At 40.4% G+C, this 18841-nt stretch overlaps 2 protein-coding genes across 13 annotated transcripts in view; one reads left to right on the top strand and one right to left on the bottom strand.

Annotated features, from left to right (window-relative positions):
• The window catches only part of USP50 (ubiquitin specific peptidase 50), a 47903-nt gene extending 37466 nt beyond the window's left edge, over positions 1-10437 (top strand). Inside the window, exon 7 of the mRNA XM_045395446.3 lies at positions 9532-10437. Coding sequence (XP_045251381.2) covers positions 9532-9717 — 186 coding nt within the window. The 3' untranslated portion in view covers positions 9718-10437. The remainder of the gene's footprint in view (positions 1-9531) is intronic.
• Positions 9289-18841, bottom strand: part of USP8 (ubiquitin specific peptidase 8) — a 79385-nt gene continuing 69832 nt past the window's right edge. For 10 of the 12 annotated variants that reach the window (XM_073995791.1, XM_073995795.1, XM_005559542.5 and 7 more), the window contains 6 exons: positions 16724-16936; positions 15961-16171; positions 14286-14522; positions 13142-13284; positions 11634-11766; positions 9289-11463 (listed from right to left, as the gene is read on the bottom strand). In XM_073995791.1, the coding sequence (XP_073851892.1) occupies positions 11278-11463; positions 11634-11766; positions 13142-13284; positions 14286-14522; positions 15961-16171; positions 16724-16936 (1123 nt within the window). In that variant the 3' untranslated portion in view covers positions 9289-11277. The remainder of the gene's footprint in view (positions 11464-11633; positions 11767-13141; positions 13285-14285; positions 14523-15960; positions 16172-16723; positions 16937-18841) is intronic. The other 2 variants (XM_005559544.4, XM_073995792.1) reach the window with 1 other exon arrangement.

Here is an 18841-nt window from a genome sequence, read left to right as displayed (position 1 = left end):
TTACTTAGAAGTGTTTTTATAATTTCCAAAAGCATTGATTTTTTGTGGGGTATCATTTTGAATTGACTGCTAATTGTATTGTGTTAAAAAACTAGGGTCTATATTAAACTGTTTTTTGGTTTTTTTTGAGACAGAGTCTTGCACTGTCGCCCGGGCTACAGTGCAGTGGCTTGATCTCAGTTCACTGCAACGTCTGCCTCCCGGGTTCAAGCGATTTTCCTGCCTCAGCCTCCTGAGTAGCTGAGATTACAGGCGCCCACCATCACGCCCAGCTAATTTTTTGTATTTTTAGTAGAGACAGGGTTTCGCCATGTTGGCCAGGCTGGTCTCGAACTCCTGACATTGTGATTCGCCTGCCTTGGCCTCCCAAAGTGCTGGGATTACCAGCATGAGCCACCACGCCCAGCCTAAACTAACTCTTTTATATTTGTTGAGACAGTGCAGTTCTATTTCAGGAGTCAGATACTTTATGTCATCTAAGTATGTATTATAAAAGCTGTATCTATACTAATATTTTTGTCTGCTTGATCCATAGTTGAAATCTTCCATTATGATGGTAGACTTGTCAAAACTTCCGTATAGTTCTGTCATTTGTTTTTAACAAATCTGTTTTGTTAGGTAGGTAGCAGTTTCAAATTATACAATTTGGGTGATTTAAACCTTTTTTCATTATAAAGTGACTCATTTACAATACATTCTATCTTAGAGACCATTTTAGCTGATGTATAGCTACTTTAACATTCTCTTGGTAGTTTCTACCTATGACAAATTGAGCATCCCTAATCTGAAAATCCAAAATGCTCCAAAATCTGAAACTTTTTAAGCACCAACATGATGCTCAAAGAAATACAGCTTTTCTGAGTTCTAAATGTTATATAGCGCATAGAACTGGATTTGTTGTTGTTGTTTTTTTTTTTGAGATGGAGTCTCACTCTGTCACCCAGGCTGGAGTGCAGTGGCATGATCTTGGCTCACTGCAACCTCCACCTCCCAGGTTCAAGCAATTCTCCTGCCTCAGCCTCCCAAGTAGACGGGATTACAGGCACATGCCACCAGGCCCAGCTAATTTTTGTATTTTTAGTAGAGACAGGGTTTCACCATGTTGGCCAGGGTGGTCTCGAACTCCTGACCTCAGGTGATCTGCCCACCTTGGCCTCCCAAAGTGTTGGGATTACAGGCATGAGCCACCACACCTGGCCTAGAACTGGATTTTTATTTTTTTATTTTTATTTTTTGAGATGGAATCTCCCTCTGTCGCCCAGGCTGGCAGCATCTTGGCTCACTGCAAGCTCCGCCTCCTGGGTTCAGCCATTCTCCTGCCTCAGCCTCCCAAGTAGCTGGGACTACAGGTGCCCTCCACCAAGCCTGGCCAATTTTTTGTATTTTTAGTAGAAACAAGGTTTCACCGTGTTGGCCAGGATAGACTTGATCTCCTGACCTCATGATCCGCCCGCCTCGGCCTCCCAAAGTGCTGGGATTACAGGCGTGAGCCACCACACTCAGCTAGAACTGGATTTTTAAAATCCAGTAAATATTTGGTAAATTTAGTACATCCCATGTATTTCAACTAGTAATAAATTCGGATTTACTTGTCATATCTTCTTTTGTGTTTATGTTAGCCTTATTTTTCTAATTTCCAGTCCCCAACCTTGTTGGCACCAGGGACTGATTTTTGTGGAAGACAATTTTTCCACAGACAGGGTTTTTTTTCCCACGGACGGGGGCCGGGGCGGGCATGGTTTTGGGATTGAACTGTTCCCCCTCAGAAAATCAGGCAGTAGATTCTCATAAGGAGCACGCAACCTAGATTCCTCACGTGCGCAGTTCACAATAGAGTTCGTGCTGCTGTGAGACTCTAATGCAGCAGCTGACCTGATAGCCGGCGGTGCTCAGGCAGGTTTGCTGCTCGCCTCCTGCTGTGCAGCCAGGTCCAGAACAGGTCAGGGACCGGCAGCCCGGGGGGTTGGGGACCTCTGCTGTGTTGTTTCCCCTGTTGTTCTTGCTGCTACTAAATTGAAAAAGCTTTCTGTATTTTCCTTCTACAACTTTGGAAGTTATACATTTTGATTGTTTAGTAATTATGCTAAAAACTACAGCTTCCATACTTAAAGCCTAAAGTTAATTAGATCCTTATACTCTGCTCCCAAACAAATGGAAGGCTCTTAGAACATTGTGATTCTGATCACTGAACTATTGTTTTCCGCATTTTTTGTTTTTGTTTTTGAGACAGGGTCTCGCTCTGTTGCCCAGACTGGAGTGCACTAGGGGAATCAATCATAGCTCACTACAGTTTTGAACTCTGGGCTTAAGGGATCCTCCTGCGTCTGCCTGTCAAGTAGCTAGGACTACAGGCATGCCACTGTGCATGGCTAACTTTTTTATTGTTTTTAGAGACCAGGTCTCACTATGTTGCCCAGGCTGGTCTCAAACTCCTGGGCTCAAACGATCCTCCTGCCTTGGCCTCCCAAAGTGCTGGGATTACAGGCATGAGCCACCATGCCCAGCCAGTTTTTACTCATTTTTTAATATGCCTCTAAAGCAGACATTATTTATCATGGTTTTCTACAGTTCATATTGGGTTATATTTGCCTGGATCTTCATCAGTCTTTTTTGTTAATCACTGTCTATTATGTATCGCTTCTTCCTTCTTTATTCAATTTTTAAAATTCATGTGGCACATATTTCAGTAGGCTTTTCAGTGAGGGTCTATTATCCTAAAGTCTCTCAGTCTTTGAAAAGTCTTTAGTTCACTTTCCTTCTTGGATAATAACTAGAAATCAAATTCTAGACTGACAGTTATTTTTCTCTATTATTTTGAAGCTACTGTATTGTCTCTGATTTCTGTGGCTGGTATGGAGAACTTCTACCAGCAGATTAGATTCTTGTGGGCAAACTTTCTGGTTACTTTAAAGCTTTTTCTCTTTATCTCTGTTGTTCTGCAGTATTATTTTTATTTATCCCTGGCTCACTGCATTTCCTAAATGTGAAGATTCGTGTCTCATTAATCATTTTCAGCCATTATCACTTTTAATATTGCCTTGCTCCTCTACTCTTGATTCTCTCCTCCTAGAACTTCTACGGGACATACGCTGGATATTCTCATTCAATTTTTCATGCCTCTTAACCCGTATTTTCCATCACTACTCCATTCTTGCTAATTTACCCAACTTCAATTTATAGTTTATTCATTCTCTAATTCTCTGTCCTAATATCTTCATTAAGTTAATTTCCAGTGCAGTTGTACCTTGGTATCTGCAGGGAGGTGGTTCCAGGATCCCTTTGACTACCAAAATCCACAGATGCTCAAGGGCCCTATATAAAATGGTGTCTTTTATGGTGTTTTTTTTTTTGTTTGTTTTTTTTTTTTTTTTTTTTTTTTTGAGACGGAGTCTCGCTCTGTCACCCAGGCTGGAGTGCAGTGGCCGGATCTCAGCTCACTGCAAGCTCCGCCTCCCGGGTTCACGCCATTCTCCTGCCTCAGCCTCCCGAGTAGCTGGGACTACAGGCGCCCGCCACCTCGCCCGGCTAGTTTTTTGTATTTTTTAGTAGAGACGGGGTTTCACCGTGTTAACCAGGATGGTCTCAATCTCCCGACCTCGTGATCCGCCCGTCTCGGCCTCCCAAAGTGCTGGGATTACAGGCTTGAGCCACCGCGCCCGGCCTTATGGTGTTTTTTGAGACAAGGTCTCATTGTTGCCAGGCTGGAGAGCAGTGGCTCAGTCACGGCTTACTGTAGCCTCGACCTTCTGGGCTCAGGGAATTCTCCCACCTCAACCTACCAAGTAGCTGGGACTATAGGCACGTGCCACTATGCCTGGTGAATTTTTGTATTTTGTGTAGACAGGATTTTGCCATGTTGCCCAGGCTGGTCTAGAACTCCTGGGCTCAAGCAGTCTGCCCACCTCCATCCCCCGAAAATGTTGGGATTACAGGTGTGAGCCACCATGCCAGGCCTGGAGTAGTATTTGCATGTAACCTATGCACATCCTCCCATATACTTTAAATCATCTCTGGATTACTTATAATATCTAATACAATATAAATACTATGTAAATACTTGTTACACTGTATTTTAAAATTTGTATCATTTTTATTGTTGTATTGTTTTTTCAAATCTTTCCCATCACATTAGTTGATTCTGAAGATGCAGAGCCCATAAATATGGACGGCCAGCTATGTTGTACTTCCCATTTCTGAAAATTCTATTTAGTTTCCAAAGTTTGTTTCCTTCTTCTAAATATATTTAATTTTAAATATACTTTATTTGTAGCCTCTGCTTAATAATTCTGTTATCTAAAGTCTTTGGGGGTTTAATCTTTTTCTTTTTTTTTTTAATTATACTTTAAAGTTCTAGGGTGCATGTGCACAACGTGCAGGTTTGTTACATATGTATACATGTGCCATGTTGGTGTGCTGCACCCATTAACTCGTCATTTACATTAGGTATATCTCCTAATGCTACCCCTCCCCGCTTCCCACAATAGGACCCGGTGTGTGATGTTCCCCTTCCTATGTCCAAGTGATCTCATGGTTCAATTCCCACCTATGAGTGAGAACATGTGGTGTTTGGTTTTCTGTTCTTGCCATAGTTTGCTGAGAATGATGGTTTCCAGCTGCATCCATGTCCCTACAAAGGACACAAACTCATCCTTTTTTTATGGCTGCATAGTATTCCATGGTATATATGTGCCACATTTTCTTAATCCAGTCTGTCACTGATGGACATTTGGGTTGATTCTAAGTCTTTGCTATTGTAAATAGTGCTGCAATAAACATACGTGTGCATGTGTCTTTATAGCAGCATGCCTTATAATCCTTTGGGTATATCCCCAGTAATGGGATGGCTGGGTCAAATGGTATTTCTAGTTCTAGATCCTTGAGGAATCGCCACACTGTTTTCCACAATGGTTGAACTAGTTTACAGTCCCACCAACAATGTAAAAGTGTTCCGATTTCTCCACATCCTCTCCAGCACCTGTTGTTTCCTGATTTTTTAATGATCGCCATTCTAACTGGTATGAGATGGTATCTCATTGTGGTTTTGATTTGCATTTCTCTGATGGCGAGTGATGATGAGCATTTTTTCATGTGTCTGTTGGCTGTATGAATGTCTTCTTTTGAGAACTGTCTGTTCATATCCTTTGCCCACTTTTTGATGGGGTTGTTTTTTTCTTGTAAATTTGTTTGAGTTCTTTATAGGTTCTGGATATTAGCCCTTTGTCCGATGAGTAGATTGCAAAAATTTTCTCCCATTTTGTAGGTTGCCTGTTCACTCTGATGGTAGTTTCTTTTGCTGTGCCAGAAGCTCTTTAGTTTAATTAGATCCCATTTATCAATTTTGGCTTTTGTTGCCGTTGCTTTTGGTGTTTTAGACATGAAGTCCTTGCCCATGCCTATGTCCTGAATGGTATTGCCTAGTTTTCTTCTAGGGTTTTTATGGTTTTAGGTCTAACATTTAAGTCTCTAATCCATCTTGAATTAATTTTCGTATAAGAAGTAAGGAAAGGATCCAGTTTCAGCTTTCTACTTATGGCCAGCCAATTTTCCCAGCACCATTTATTAAATGGGGGTTTAATCTTATTGCCTTCGGACTCTTATGATAAATTGTCTCCTTGTATGTTCTGTTATTTTGAATTGTCATCCCAACTTCATTGGGGTTTCACATGTGGATATCCTGTTCAGTCTGAGTTAACATGCAACAACCCAGAAATTCTGTTTCCTTCTGGCAATTGCCCTAGAAATACTTTTCATATTAAGTTCACAGGATTCTCAGACCACACAAGTAGTATAAATTTGAATCCCAAACTGGTGAGAAGGTGGGTCCACGGTGACAAATTCCCAGGAATGGCTTTTATTCTCTGTACCGTGAGTCCAAGCTAACACAAGTACTAGAGGGTGGATTTTTGTTTTAATCCTTTCATGGAGGGTGAATGTCTTTAAAGGTCCTGGCTTTGTATGGGGATCTCAATCCAACTTCTCACCTTGTAGGGGGCCTAAGACTTTACCTCTAGTGTCCTTGCGTGACCTTTAAAACCCAAGCATACTGGTTACAGAGACCAGGGACTGTCTTTACGCTCAGGCAGTCACAAAGCATAAACCACACACCATACTGTTGTTAAATTTCCTCTTTAGGGCTCCGCCCAGGCTGGAGTGCAATGGCACCATCTCAGCTCACTGCAACCTCCATCTCCCAGGTTCAAGCGATTCTCCTGCCTCAGCCTCCCAAACAGCTGGGATTAGTCACACGCCACCATGCGCAGCTAATTTTTATATTTTTAGAAGAGATGGGTTTTCACCATGTAGGCCAGGCTAGTCTCAAACTCCTGACCTCAAGTGATCCGCCTGCCTCAGCCTCCCAAAGTGCTGGGATTACAGGCGTGAGCCACCACGCCCGGTAGAACCTTGATCTTTTAAATGTGAATTTTGGATATTTCTATTACCTGTAAGGAGAGAGGTGGAGAAGATGAAGGTAGAAGGGAATACTGAATAAATAACTCCTGTGTACTAGCTCTCAATACATGGGATGTTTGATAACAGATCTACAAAACAAGTCATGTTAATAGATGAGAAATTAAAGCTCAGAAAGGTTAAATAATTTCACTAAGGTCACCATGTACTATTACACCCGAATTCACAGTTGAAATTAACTAGATAAATCCATTTTCATTCTGGACATGGTGGTGTATACCTGTAGTCCCAACTATTTGGGGGGCTGAGGCAAGAGGATTGCTTGTGCCTAGGAATTCATGTACAGCCTGGGCAACATAGAAACTGTTTCTAAAAATAAATAGGCTGGGTGCAGTGGCTCACGCCTGTAATCCCAGCACTTTGGGAAGTGGAGGCAAGTGGATCACTTGAGGTCAGGAGTTCAAGACCAGCCTGGCAAACATGGCAAAACCCCGTCTCTACTAAAAAAACGAAAAATTAGCTGGGTGTGGTGGTGCATGCCTACAGTCCCAGTTACTTGGGAGGCTGGGGCAGGAGAATAGCTTGAACCCAGGAAGCAGAGGTTGTGGTGAGCTGAGATCATGTCACTGCACTCCAGCCTGGGCAACAGAGTGAGACTCCATCTTAAAAATAAATAACTTTGGGAGGCTGAGGTGGGAGGATCACGAGGTCAGGAGATCGAGACCATCCTGGATAACACGGTGAAACCCCATCTCTATTAAAAATACAAAAAATTAGCCGGGCATGGTGGCACGCACGTGTAGTCCCAGATACTCGGAAGGCTGAGGCAGGAAAATCGCTTGAACCTGGGAGGCGGAGGTTACAGTGAGCTGAGATCGCGCCACTGCACTCCAGCCTGGGCGAGAGAGATAGACTCCATCTCAAAAAATAAATAAAAAAAGTTAACAAATAATCAATTTTCTTCCCTCTACACCAGAGGTCAGCAAACTTATTCTGTTAAAGGCCAAACAGTAAATAGTTTAGGCCTCGTAAGCCATACGGTATTGGCTGCAACTATTCAGTTTTACTGTTGTATCATTAAAGCAGCCACTGAAAAGTGTAAACAAATGAGCATGACTGTGTTCCCGTAAAACTTTAAGGACATTGATATTTGAATGTCATATAATTTTCACATGTAACAACACTATTATTACTTGGATCTTTTCCCCAACTATATAAAAATATAAAACCCATTGCTAATGCATGGGTCTTGCAAAAACAGCCTGGAGTCGACCCATGGGCCGTGGTTTGCTGACCCCTATCATACACTGTGACTCCTCCTTGGAAGTACACCCCTCTAATGCCTTTGTTCCAAACAATACTGGGTTGGGAAAGACATGGAAAAACGAACATGAGACACATTATTTTTTGTGCTCTATAGGTGATTGAGGGGTGGCTGCTACATAGCTCCCTCAATTTGTGCTGTAGCAACATGTAGTTAAGATCCTTATTCTAACACTGAATGTCTCTTTTGTGGCTTATCCTAACCTTAAAATTGTAAGTTCATTTAAGTAAGATTTTTTTTTTTTTTTTTTTTTTTTTTTGAGACGGAGTCTCACGCTGTTGCCCAGGCTGGAGTGCAGTGGCACGATCTCGGCTCACTGCAAGCTCTGCCTCCCGGGTTCCCGCCATTCTCCTGCCTCAGCCTCCTGAGTAGCTGGGACTACAGGCGCCCGCCACCGCGCCCGGCTAATTTTTTGTATTTTTAGTAGAGACGGGGTTTCACTGTGGTCTCGATCTCCTGACCTTGTGATCCGCCCGCCTCGGCCTCCCAAAGTGCTGGGATTACAGGCTTGAGCCACCGCGCCCGGCCTTTTTTTTTTTTTTTTTTGAGACGCAGTCTCGCTCTGTCGCCCAGGCTGGAGTGCAGTGGCCGGATCTCAGCTCACTGTAAGCTCCGCCTCCCGGGTTTACGCCATTCTCCTGCCTCAGCCTCCTGAGTAACTGGGACTACAGGCGCCTGCCACCTCGCCTGGCTAGTTTTTTTGTACTTTTTTAGTAGAGAGGGGGTTTCACCATGTTAGGCAGGATGGTCTCGATCTCCTGACCTTGTGATCCGCCCGTCTCGGCCTCCCAAAGTGCTGGGATTACAGGCTTGAGCCACCGCGCCCGGCCCTTTTTTTTTTTTTTTTTTTTTTTTTTAAAGACAGGGTCTCACTCTGTCACCCAGGCTGGGGTGCAGTGGTACAACCACGGCTCATTGCAGCCTCGACCTCCCAGCCTCGAGATCCTCCCACCCCAACCTCTCAAGTAGCTGGGACTACAAGTGTGCACCACTATGCCTAGCTCATCTGTTTTTCTTTTTTCTTTCTGTTTTTTGAGACGGAGTCTTGCTCTGTTGCCCAGGCTGGAGTGCAGTGGCTGGATCTCAGCTCACTGCAAGCTCCGCCTCCCGGGTTTACGCCATTCTCCTGCCTCAGCCTCCCGAGTAGCTGGGACTACAGGTGCCCGCCACCTCACCCGGCTAGTTTTTTTGTATTTTTTTTTTTTTTTAGTAGAGATGGGGTTTCACCGTGTTAGCCAGGATGGTCTTGATCTCCTGACCTCGTGATCTGCCCATCTTGGCCTCCCAAAGTGCTGGGATTACAGGCTTGAGCCACGGCGCCCAGCCTTTTTTTTTTTTTTTTTTTTAAAGATATGGGGGGGGGTCTCGCTATGTTGCCCTGGCTGGTCTTGAACTCCTGGACTTAAGCAATCCGCCTGCCTCAGCCTCCCAGAGTGTTGGGATTACAGATGTGAGCCACTGTGCCCGGCCTGAATTATCTTGTTGTAAAATTTCCTTTAATGCTTAATAGTTGATGTTTAGTAAGTGCTAACTAAATATTCACTGATAAACATTAATCAGATGCTGCCAAATATTGTCTTTATTCACAGATGATAATCAATGGGCACAATATATAAGCAGTTACAATGAAATGAGAAGCAATATAGCAGTTGGGCTATATGCATGATTTAACGACAAAATTACCACTTTTAATTTAGTATAAGGGACAATTTAAAAAGCATTTCTTGGCCCTATCATTTCTGTTCCAGTAGTTAGTGTTTGTATGTGAATACTAAGTTTGACATTCCTTTCTCCCATAGAACCACTTTGGTGATCTGGATGGTGGCCACTACACTGCTTTCTGCAAGAATTCATTCACCCAGGCCTGGTATAGCTTTGATGACACACGAGTCAGTGAGATTCCAGATACTTCCGTTCAAAATGCTACGGCATATCTCCTGTTCTATAGCTGCCAGCCCTTTTCCATACCAATACAAAAGCATTAAGAGCCCGGAAAATGGTGTTTCCTGAACACTGCAAAACAAGCAATCAGCATCTGGTGGTAGAATTTTGCTTGGTCATTAAACTCGTAGAACTTACTTGCATTATTAACATTTTTATGCCTTGTGGGCATGTTATACAACCTTTTATCTTAAGATAAGTCTGTCAACCAGAAGATGGGTCCTGGGTCACTTAAAAAGGCAGTGTGAATATAATACAGTGCTAATGGATGGAGGCCTTCAAAACACTGCAGATTATATAGCGAGTTCAGGTTTCAAAATTTGGCGTTTATCAGAAAATATCCCTTAATTATATATATTCAACAAATTATTTCCCAAAGAGACTCATGAAGCTAAACAAAAACAATTTTTGTTCAAATGGCTCTGAGTTTAAGAATATGATTTGAATATATCTGATACAATAATTTAGCCAAGAAGTAGTGTCTTACACTAACTGAAAAACATGGAAAGTTGTCAGCTTCACAGTTTGAACCGATCCTTTCATCATCTCCTTGAGAGCCTGCTAATGGTGGTATCTTTCTGAAGCACTTTTAGAATCTTATTTTTGTATGGAGTGTTTTACTGACTACATAGGTAGCAACTGAGTCCCTCGGTTAAATAAGTTATAAGCTCCTTTAACCCTCTTAATACATCACTCTGTAAAGATGTCATTTACAATGCAGTTCACTTTGCAATCATGCCTGACTCCCAGCATTTTTTACTTTAGTATTTAGAATGAATATTCTCAATATATGAGAATACTAGTCTTGAAAGTATGACTCTGGGTGTTATTATATAGCACGTGTGTATATAAAATCTATGGTTTTACTGTCCCATATTTGATAATACAATATTAAAGACAGAACACCCACAGGGTTGTAAATTATTTTTCTCATTAAGATTTTAATGTAGCTGTAAATGAAATTCTCATTTTAAAAAAATTAAAGTTTCCATTTTATTTTTTTAGAATAAAGATTTAGTGCACAAATACAGCCCAAAGCCAACAGAAAAATCGCTTTGCCCTGTCATTTCCCTAAGAAAGCACTGAAGTTACTCAAAATAGGCTGAAAGAAAAAAAGCAATCCTCTGAGTTCTAGGTTTCACAAAAGGACGTGTTAAACTATGTACATCGATTTGATGTGCAAGTATGCAATAAATATGTACACATACATTCCTATCTGCTTTACATCATTCTAGAGTATTCATAGTATATCAAGATGGGATTTAGAAATGTGAAAAGGCCGTAACAGTGAAAAGGAAAAAAAAAGATACAATGGTTTTTAGACCAGTAGAATAATAATGCTTAGCTAGTTAATTATTTTAAATTTGGAGCAGACTAAAAAAGTTGTTTTGAAATAAATGGTACCTGTAAGTGATGCTTACTGCAATACTTGTTAAATGTTATTTGTCAGCACTGACCGGAATTATATAGTGCTAGTAACACAGCTCCCACTGTCCTAGAATTCCTCTAATCGGTCAGCTATAGCTACCATTATCTTGATAAGCATTTCAAGAGTTGTGTTGCTGAGCCTTTTAAAAGATAACTAGTTTATAACCTATGTCTCCTTATGTGGCTACATCCGTTACTCGTGGTCCCAGTGAAGTATAAAAGAGGATGTAAGCTGCTGACGATTTCACAGAAGAAACGGAGATATCAGAAACTTCATGATCATCAAACTTAAACCACCGTTGTCTTGCTGCATTTTTACAATAGGCTGTGTAGTGGCCTCCATCCAGTCCGCCGTAGTGATTCTGTGCCAAACAAGATAGAAAAATCAATTCAATTTCAATTGTTTAAAATATGCCAATAGTTTCAAAGCTTTATGTTATTCTTACTCTTCCTTGAGGCAGGAAACCACTTGAAACTTTTTTTTTTGAACTTGCTTTGAAACAAAAAGTCTTCAGTTCAAAGAGATACTTACTGAAACAGAAAACAAATTATATTTCTTCAAATTGTTCTTTGGACCAATAACATACTGTGACAAGTCAAGGTTTTCTAACGGGAAGTCCACAGATGTCTGTAATTTTTGTTTCCACCTGCCATCGTAGGAAAAACTGCAGAACAAAACATTACAATTACACTGACAGAGGAAGATACCGGGATGAATCCTCATTCATTAACATCCAGGTTTTTAGCCAGCACTATAAAATCCATTTCAAATACAAAGACTTGGAATTTTAGTAGTAGAGGAACCTGTTAAAGACATTTGGTTTCATTTCCATTTTACAAACAAGAAAACTGAGGCACATGGATATTTAATGATGTGCCTAAGGTCAAACAGCAAGAATGGTAGAGGTAGGACTACACTCTGGTCCAGTTTCAACTGCTACATGAGTCTTCTACGAAGGTAAGACCCACATGTTTATAATGCTGATCACCACAAAAGAAAGAATGAGAGCTGCTCTTGAGTGAAGCTTGTACTTCAGAGGAAACCAGAGCCAGGAATTGACAGTAGGGAGACTACTGACTAAAATAATGCCATTCAATCCATTATTCTGGCATATTCTGCTCCTTTAAACATTAAAACAATGATATCTTAGTTGGTGTAATATGGTTATTTCAGAATTTTCTAACTTTTCAACATTAAAAATTTTAACAAATGTGTAATCACTTATAGCATGTTTATACTTCCACAATCCTCAAATAGGACAACGGAAAAAACTTTACACAAGAGAAATCTGAACATGTAAATGTTGAAATTAACATAAGGAACTAAGAATCTCAATACAAGATAACACATTTTTAACAAATGCTTTTTTTTGACAAAAATTACAGTTCTCAATAAAAAAGTGCAACTTCCTTTAAAAAGCTTTTCAAAAAATCAACTCAAAGTTCTTGAGTTACATGGATTATGTGAAGACCAAAGAATCAGCAAAAGATCTGGTTCGTGTTTTAGAACGCTTGTCATTATTCCTTCTATTATAGGACTAGATCTGTTCCATCAATTGGAAAAATCTGGACAAAATTATCTCTGCACTTAATGGTATCATTAACATATTTTATTGTTAAAATACTTTAAAATTATAAATTTCATTTAACACAGAACTAAGTCTGTTGTGCTTTAGTCTGCTGTTTGAAGGTTACATTTCATGTGCTAATTTGCATTTGAATTATACGGTAACATTTTTATACATTTTCACTTGATGCTTTGTAATTTAAAATTATATCTGAAATGCAATATTTTATTTTATAGAAACTGAGTCATAAGGAATTACATGAAATGGTGGTACTGTCATTTTGCTCTGATACTGACAACACTGAGGTGAACTAACGGTCTCATTTCTGCTTTATTTTCCTAGATCTACTGTAACCAGATAATTGTCCTTTGTTATGTACCCATGGCAGGTAGTACAACAAGTATAAATTACACAGGACTTAAAATTCCTTCATTTAATTTCACTGAACAGGAAGAAAAACTTTCCCCTTTACCGTTTCAGATGCACTAAAAGTACAGGTGGTAACTTCCAGATTTCTATCTTTTTTAGAGAATCTCGTCGAGCTCTGCAATGACTGCAGTAAAATCTGTTGTTATCTGTGAGTTTTTCTTCTTTGGAAAATAATCTAAGGCAATCCTGGCAGAAAAAAACAAGTAGCAGATCAGATACCCGTTAATTCGTTTCTTCAATACTGTCAGAGAGCACCTATTTAGTCAGTCATTCTGCAGGCACCAGTGATTCAACACCAATCTACACAAAAGAGTTCCTGCCTTCCCAAAGCTTGTGATCTAGTGAGGAGCATAGACAAGTGAACAATGACAGCACAGAGCGTGGTGAGTGCTACCTACAGTGTGTTGTGATAGGACCCAGGAAAGCCCCTAACCTGGTCCATCAGGGAAAACCTGTTGGAAGAAATGACATTCTGGAGGTACTTTAAAACTAAAGGTATCAACAAGCTTTTAGATAAGAAACATTGTTGATACATGGAAAACAGGATATTTATTTGATATCCCCATGTAAAGCAAATGCTTACCAAAAGTATGCCTAAGTTAGTCAACAGACAACTCTCCAAATTAACTTTTAAAACTTTTTAAAAACATTAACAATCCTGAAAGAATATTTAATAAAGGCATGTTTAAAAAAGAAATTTCTAATTCTTTCTAATCTACATAGGCCTAATTATAAAACAGAATTTATGTTGAGTTTTGCCAATAACATTTTTTTTTTGTTTTAAGACAGAGTCTCGCTGTGTTGCCCAGGCTGGAGTGCAGTGGTGCGATCCTGGCTCACTGCAAGCTCCACCTCCCAGGTTCATGCCATTCTCCTGCCTCAGCCTCCCAAGTAGCTGGGACTACAGGCGCCTACCACCACGCCCGACTAATTTTTTGTATTTTTAGTAGAGACGGGGTTTCACCATGTTAGCCAGGATGATCTTGATCTCCTGACCTCGTGATCCGCCTGCCTTGGCCTCCCAAAGTGCTGGGATTACAGGCGTGAGCAACTGCGCCTGGCCGAGTTTTACTGATAAAATGTTTATAAGGGTAAAGAACAGAAATAAATTGAATAATATACATCTCTATATCCATAAAAACAGCATTTTTATCCAATACATCATTTTCTCTCTATCTTAAACTTACCTGTAATGTACATTTACTTGTGGATGCTAGCGGCAGAGACAAATACATGAAGGCCTCAAATGTCCTAGACTTTTTGTGACAGGTGAGGCACTGTACTGTAGATTTGAATTGACCCTGAAAAAGTGCAACAATAATAGACTCATTGAGCTGCTTGTGTTTCTGCCAGGCATGTTCTGCAGCTTTAAAGTCATCAAGATGTTCATTATTTTCTTCTTTATATCTCTTCCGATTATCAGCCTGGAAATAAGATTATTTAAGCTCTATATTAATATCTCAAAGACAACATTTAAATAGAAATTGAAAGAATAAAAGTAAATACAAACACTTCGCAGATTTAGAAACACCTGTAGTTCTCATAAAGGAGTTCTGATCTTATTGAGTGTGGCAAAAAATAATTCTAGCCAAGAATACCGAAAAAACCCACTTTATCAGAAGAATGTGACTTGTTGAAATTTCCCAAATTTTTATTTAAAAAGCTGAAAAGGGCCAGATGTGGTGGTTCACGCCTATAATCCCAACATTCTGGGAGGCCAAGGCAGGAGGACTGCTTGGGGCCAGGAGTTTGAGACCAGCTTGTGCAACACAGTAAGACCCCCATCTCTACTAAAAAAAAAAAAAAGAAAAAGTTAAAAGTTTGGTTTTGAGAAAAGATATCTCATATATAGCTGGGAACTAGGGCTACAACTGGACGGATATAATTTTGTTGCCCTAGCCTCATTTTTTATATATATATACACACACACACACACACACAGATATTTTTGTGTAGGTGTATATATCTGTTCAGTGGTTAAGAATGGTGACCCCAAAAGTATGTGAGATAAAAAGTGCTAAAAAGAAGTTGTAGTACAGAAATGGAGGGTGGTCACTGATGTATACATACATGCCTTTGTAACTAGTAACATGAGTCATTTGGTTACATGGATTCTTTTTTTTTGAGAAAGAGTCTCACTCTGTCACCCAGGCTGGAGTGCAGTGGTCACTGCAATCTCGGCTCACTGCAACTTCCACCTCCCAGGTTCAAGCGATTCTCCTGCTTCAGCCTCCTGAGTAGAATACAGGCACATGCCACCACGCCCAGCCAATTTTTGTATTTTTAGTAGAGATGAAGTTTTGCCATGTTGGCCAGGCTGGTCTCAAACTCCTGACCTCAGGTGATCCACCAGCCTTGGCCTCCCAAAGTGCTGGGATTACAGGCATAAGCCATTGTGCCCAGTCGAGTAATTCTTATTTTAGAAGGATGTATAAGAATAAAGGCATGTGCCACTTTCAGCAAGGGACTAGGAAAAAGAAAAGAGTAAGGATATGTACAATAACATATACATATTATATATGTGAAATTATATAAATATACAGTAAATGCTGAAACTCATCTTTTATAAGATCATTTATGATTTTACTTTCACATACATGTGGGTCACAAACTCCAATAACTATTGTAACATTTGCAAATTTCTCAGCAATACTGCTTGCTAACTAGTAAATGCCAGCTGTACATGCTTCAAACACTGCACTTACCAGTGTTTCATAATTCTCTCCCACAGCCACTGTTTGAATGAACAAGCGCTGGGCTATCACCAACTAGAATTTTAAATTGCTATGAAAATAATAAAAATACAGCGCTACTGAGCAACCCTAAAGAGTCTCTGCAACTTAGAAAAATCAAATTTCTTACTTTATTTAGATCTTCATGGAGACCATCCATTAGGAACAGAAGCAATTCTTGTGAATCTTGCTGACTGTATCCTGCAAACTGGTCATTGATCTTCCCAATGGTGATTTTAAAGTCTTTTGGACTGATATATCTATACTGTCCTGTCCACAGGGCTTTCATGATTATACCAAATTCTTCTGCCACTTCACCTTTATGCCCCAACAAATTTGACCTGTGCAAATAAAAGTTACAAAAGACAATAGGAAGTTTAAAAGTTCAGCAAGGTACAGTGGATTCTTGATGTCAACATGAAATTATTCACATACTGTAGCCCTACACCAAAATGCTTGCTTATTCACAGGTTTACCACCAGATTCACTTCAAAGATCCCAAAATTCAGGTGTTGCCCATGTGACAGGATGAAGAGATGGGGCCTTTACAGAGGTGTTAAGGCCATGAGGGCTCCCCTCCCTGGAGAATAGGATTAGGTGCCGTTATTAAGGGGCTTGACAGGAGGAGGTTGTCCTCTTGCCCTTTCACCTTCTACCATGTGAGGATGCAGCAAAAAAGCTCACCAGATACCGGCACCTAGATGATGGCCTTCCCAGTCAAGAACTAAGAGAAAATAAATTTCCATACTTTACAAATTACCTAGTCTCAGGTATTTTGTTATAGCAGCAGAAAACTAATGGACTAAGACAGTAAATATAGTTAGATCATCCTTTTAGCATTATAAAGCATCATTATTTAGGATTACAATGCAAAAAGTATGACATTTATTTACCTGTTAATATCATCCTGATAACAGTTTCGGTTGAAATAATCAGCCAAATGTGGAGCATTACATAGGCACTGCAATATTGAGTTCATATAACAAGTATTTCCTAAGTTACGAAGTCCAGTAAGAGCTGGTCCAGAACCTCCAAAAACAGGATTGAGGTTCCGAATCTGAGAAGCAGAAAGCCTTGAGATCTCAGCTTTAGGATAACATGTTGGCCTGAGGAAGAAAAAAAGGATACAAGATGTCTTAAAATGCTGAGTATATGAAATTGGGGTTCTATACTATAAATGGCGGCCAACTGTAGCACCTGTACCACAGGCATTTTGTAAACAGTTGATATGTTAACTCATAAGATGCTGGGCCTTCCAAGGCATTTCATATTTAGGTTAACATTAGTCATATGACTAAGGTCTCTCCATGAAACACATCCTTTAACCTCTGAATGTGGATCATGGTTCTTAGAGACACCATGAGATAGATTATCTCGCTTCTCATGAACTAGGAGCTCTAGTAGAGAAGGCTCTTTTCAACTCCTTTAAATGATCCTTGGAAGTTTGGCATTATCAAATGTTTGAACTCACCCAGAATGCCAAACAAGGAAAAATTAAAAAACAACAACAAAAAAAAAACGTGGCCAGGTGCGGTGGCTCACGCTTGAAATCCCAGCACTTTGGGAGGCCGAGGTGAGCAGATCACCTGAGGTTGGGAGTTCGAGACCACCCTGACCAACATGGAGAAACCCCATCTCTGCTAAAAATACACAATTAGCCGGGTGTTGTGGCACATGCCTGTAATCCCAGCTACTCGGGAGCCTGAGGCAGGAGAATGGCTTGAACCTGGGAGGCGGAGCTTGCGGTGAGCTGGAGATGTGCCATCGCACTCCAGCCTGGGCAACAAGAGTGAAACTCTGTCTCAAAAAATAAATAAATACCGTGGAGTAGATATCAAGGGAAGCAGAGGTTATTTGGGTACTATTACTTAAATTTTAGAGTGTTGACTATCCACGGATGGCTAGTCAAAAAATACAGTTCCAGCTGGGCGTGACGGCTCACGTCTATAATCCCACCACTTTTGGGAGGCCGAGGAGGGCAGATCACCTGAGGTCAGGAGTTGGAGACCAGCCTGGCCAACATGGTGAAACCCTATCTCTACTAAAAATACAAGAAGTAGCTGGGCATGGTGGTGGATGCCTGTAGTCCCAGCTACTCAGAAGGCTGAGGCAGGAGAATCGCTTCAGGAGGCAGAGGTTGCAGTGAACTGAGATCAAGCCACTGTACTTGAGCCTGGGTGACAGGGTGAGATTCCGTCTCAAAAAAAAAAAAAAAAAAGAAAAGAAAAAAAAAATTCCTTAGTTGCACTAATCACGTTTCAAAGTAGCCACAAACCATAGTGGACAGTACAGACACAGAACATTTCTATCACCACGGAAAGATCTGCTGGACAGTGCTGGGGCAGAGAATGCCCTCTAGACTTCTGTAATATGGTGTTTTTTATTTATATGTGGAACTACTAGAACTGCTGAAGCATAAGGAAAATCTTAACTGATAGGTCTTTTTTCTTTTTTAATCAATCCTTAATGTTCTTCCACCCCTAAAAGTATACTGAGGACAGATTAAACTATATTTCAATCAGCTCTTCTTTACATGCACTCAGGTGCATGTACTCATGTGCTTTTTCTGTTCAATATACATAAATACATGAACAGCAAATGATAGTCCTTAAAACACTATCAAATTAACACACTTTACTAAGAACGATGATTCAAGAAGAAATTAAATCTCACTAGTTATTATAATGAACCCTAAAATCTGTAACAAGATTAACAGAATTTTTAAAAGCTCCTTCGAATACCTAGCAGGGTAAGTTCTCAGGAGGAAAAAATTTCAACTTTCTTAGGATGTGTTACTAACGAGGCTTAAAAGACAGCCTAATTAAAATTCCTTAGCAAATACAAATGTATAATAAATGGGGGAAAAAAACCCATTTATTTATACTTCCACCTATTTCCCCCCTCCTCCAAGAAAGTAAAGATTAGAAGTGGTACACACACTTTAAAATCATCTCCTCATAGCCCTATCAGTCATAAGCTAAGAGGATTCCAAAAGGGACGAAGCCAGAAGT

Source organism: Macaca fascicularis, chromosome 7 (genome assembly GCF_037993035.2).
Source record: "Macaca fascicularis isolate 582-1 chromosome 7, T2T-MFA8v1.1".
NCBI classification, from domain to species: domain Eukaryota; kingdom Metazoa; phylum Chordata; class Mammalia; order Primates; family Cercopithecidae; genus Macaca; species Macaca fascicularis.
The sequence above is the reverse complement of the archived record's forward strand: the minus strand, read 5'-3'. Positions and strand labels throughout refer to the sequence as shown.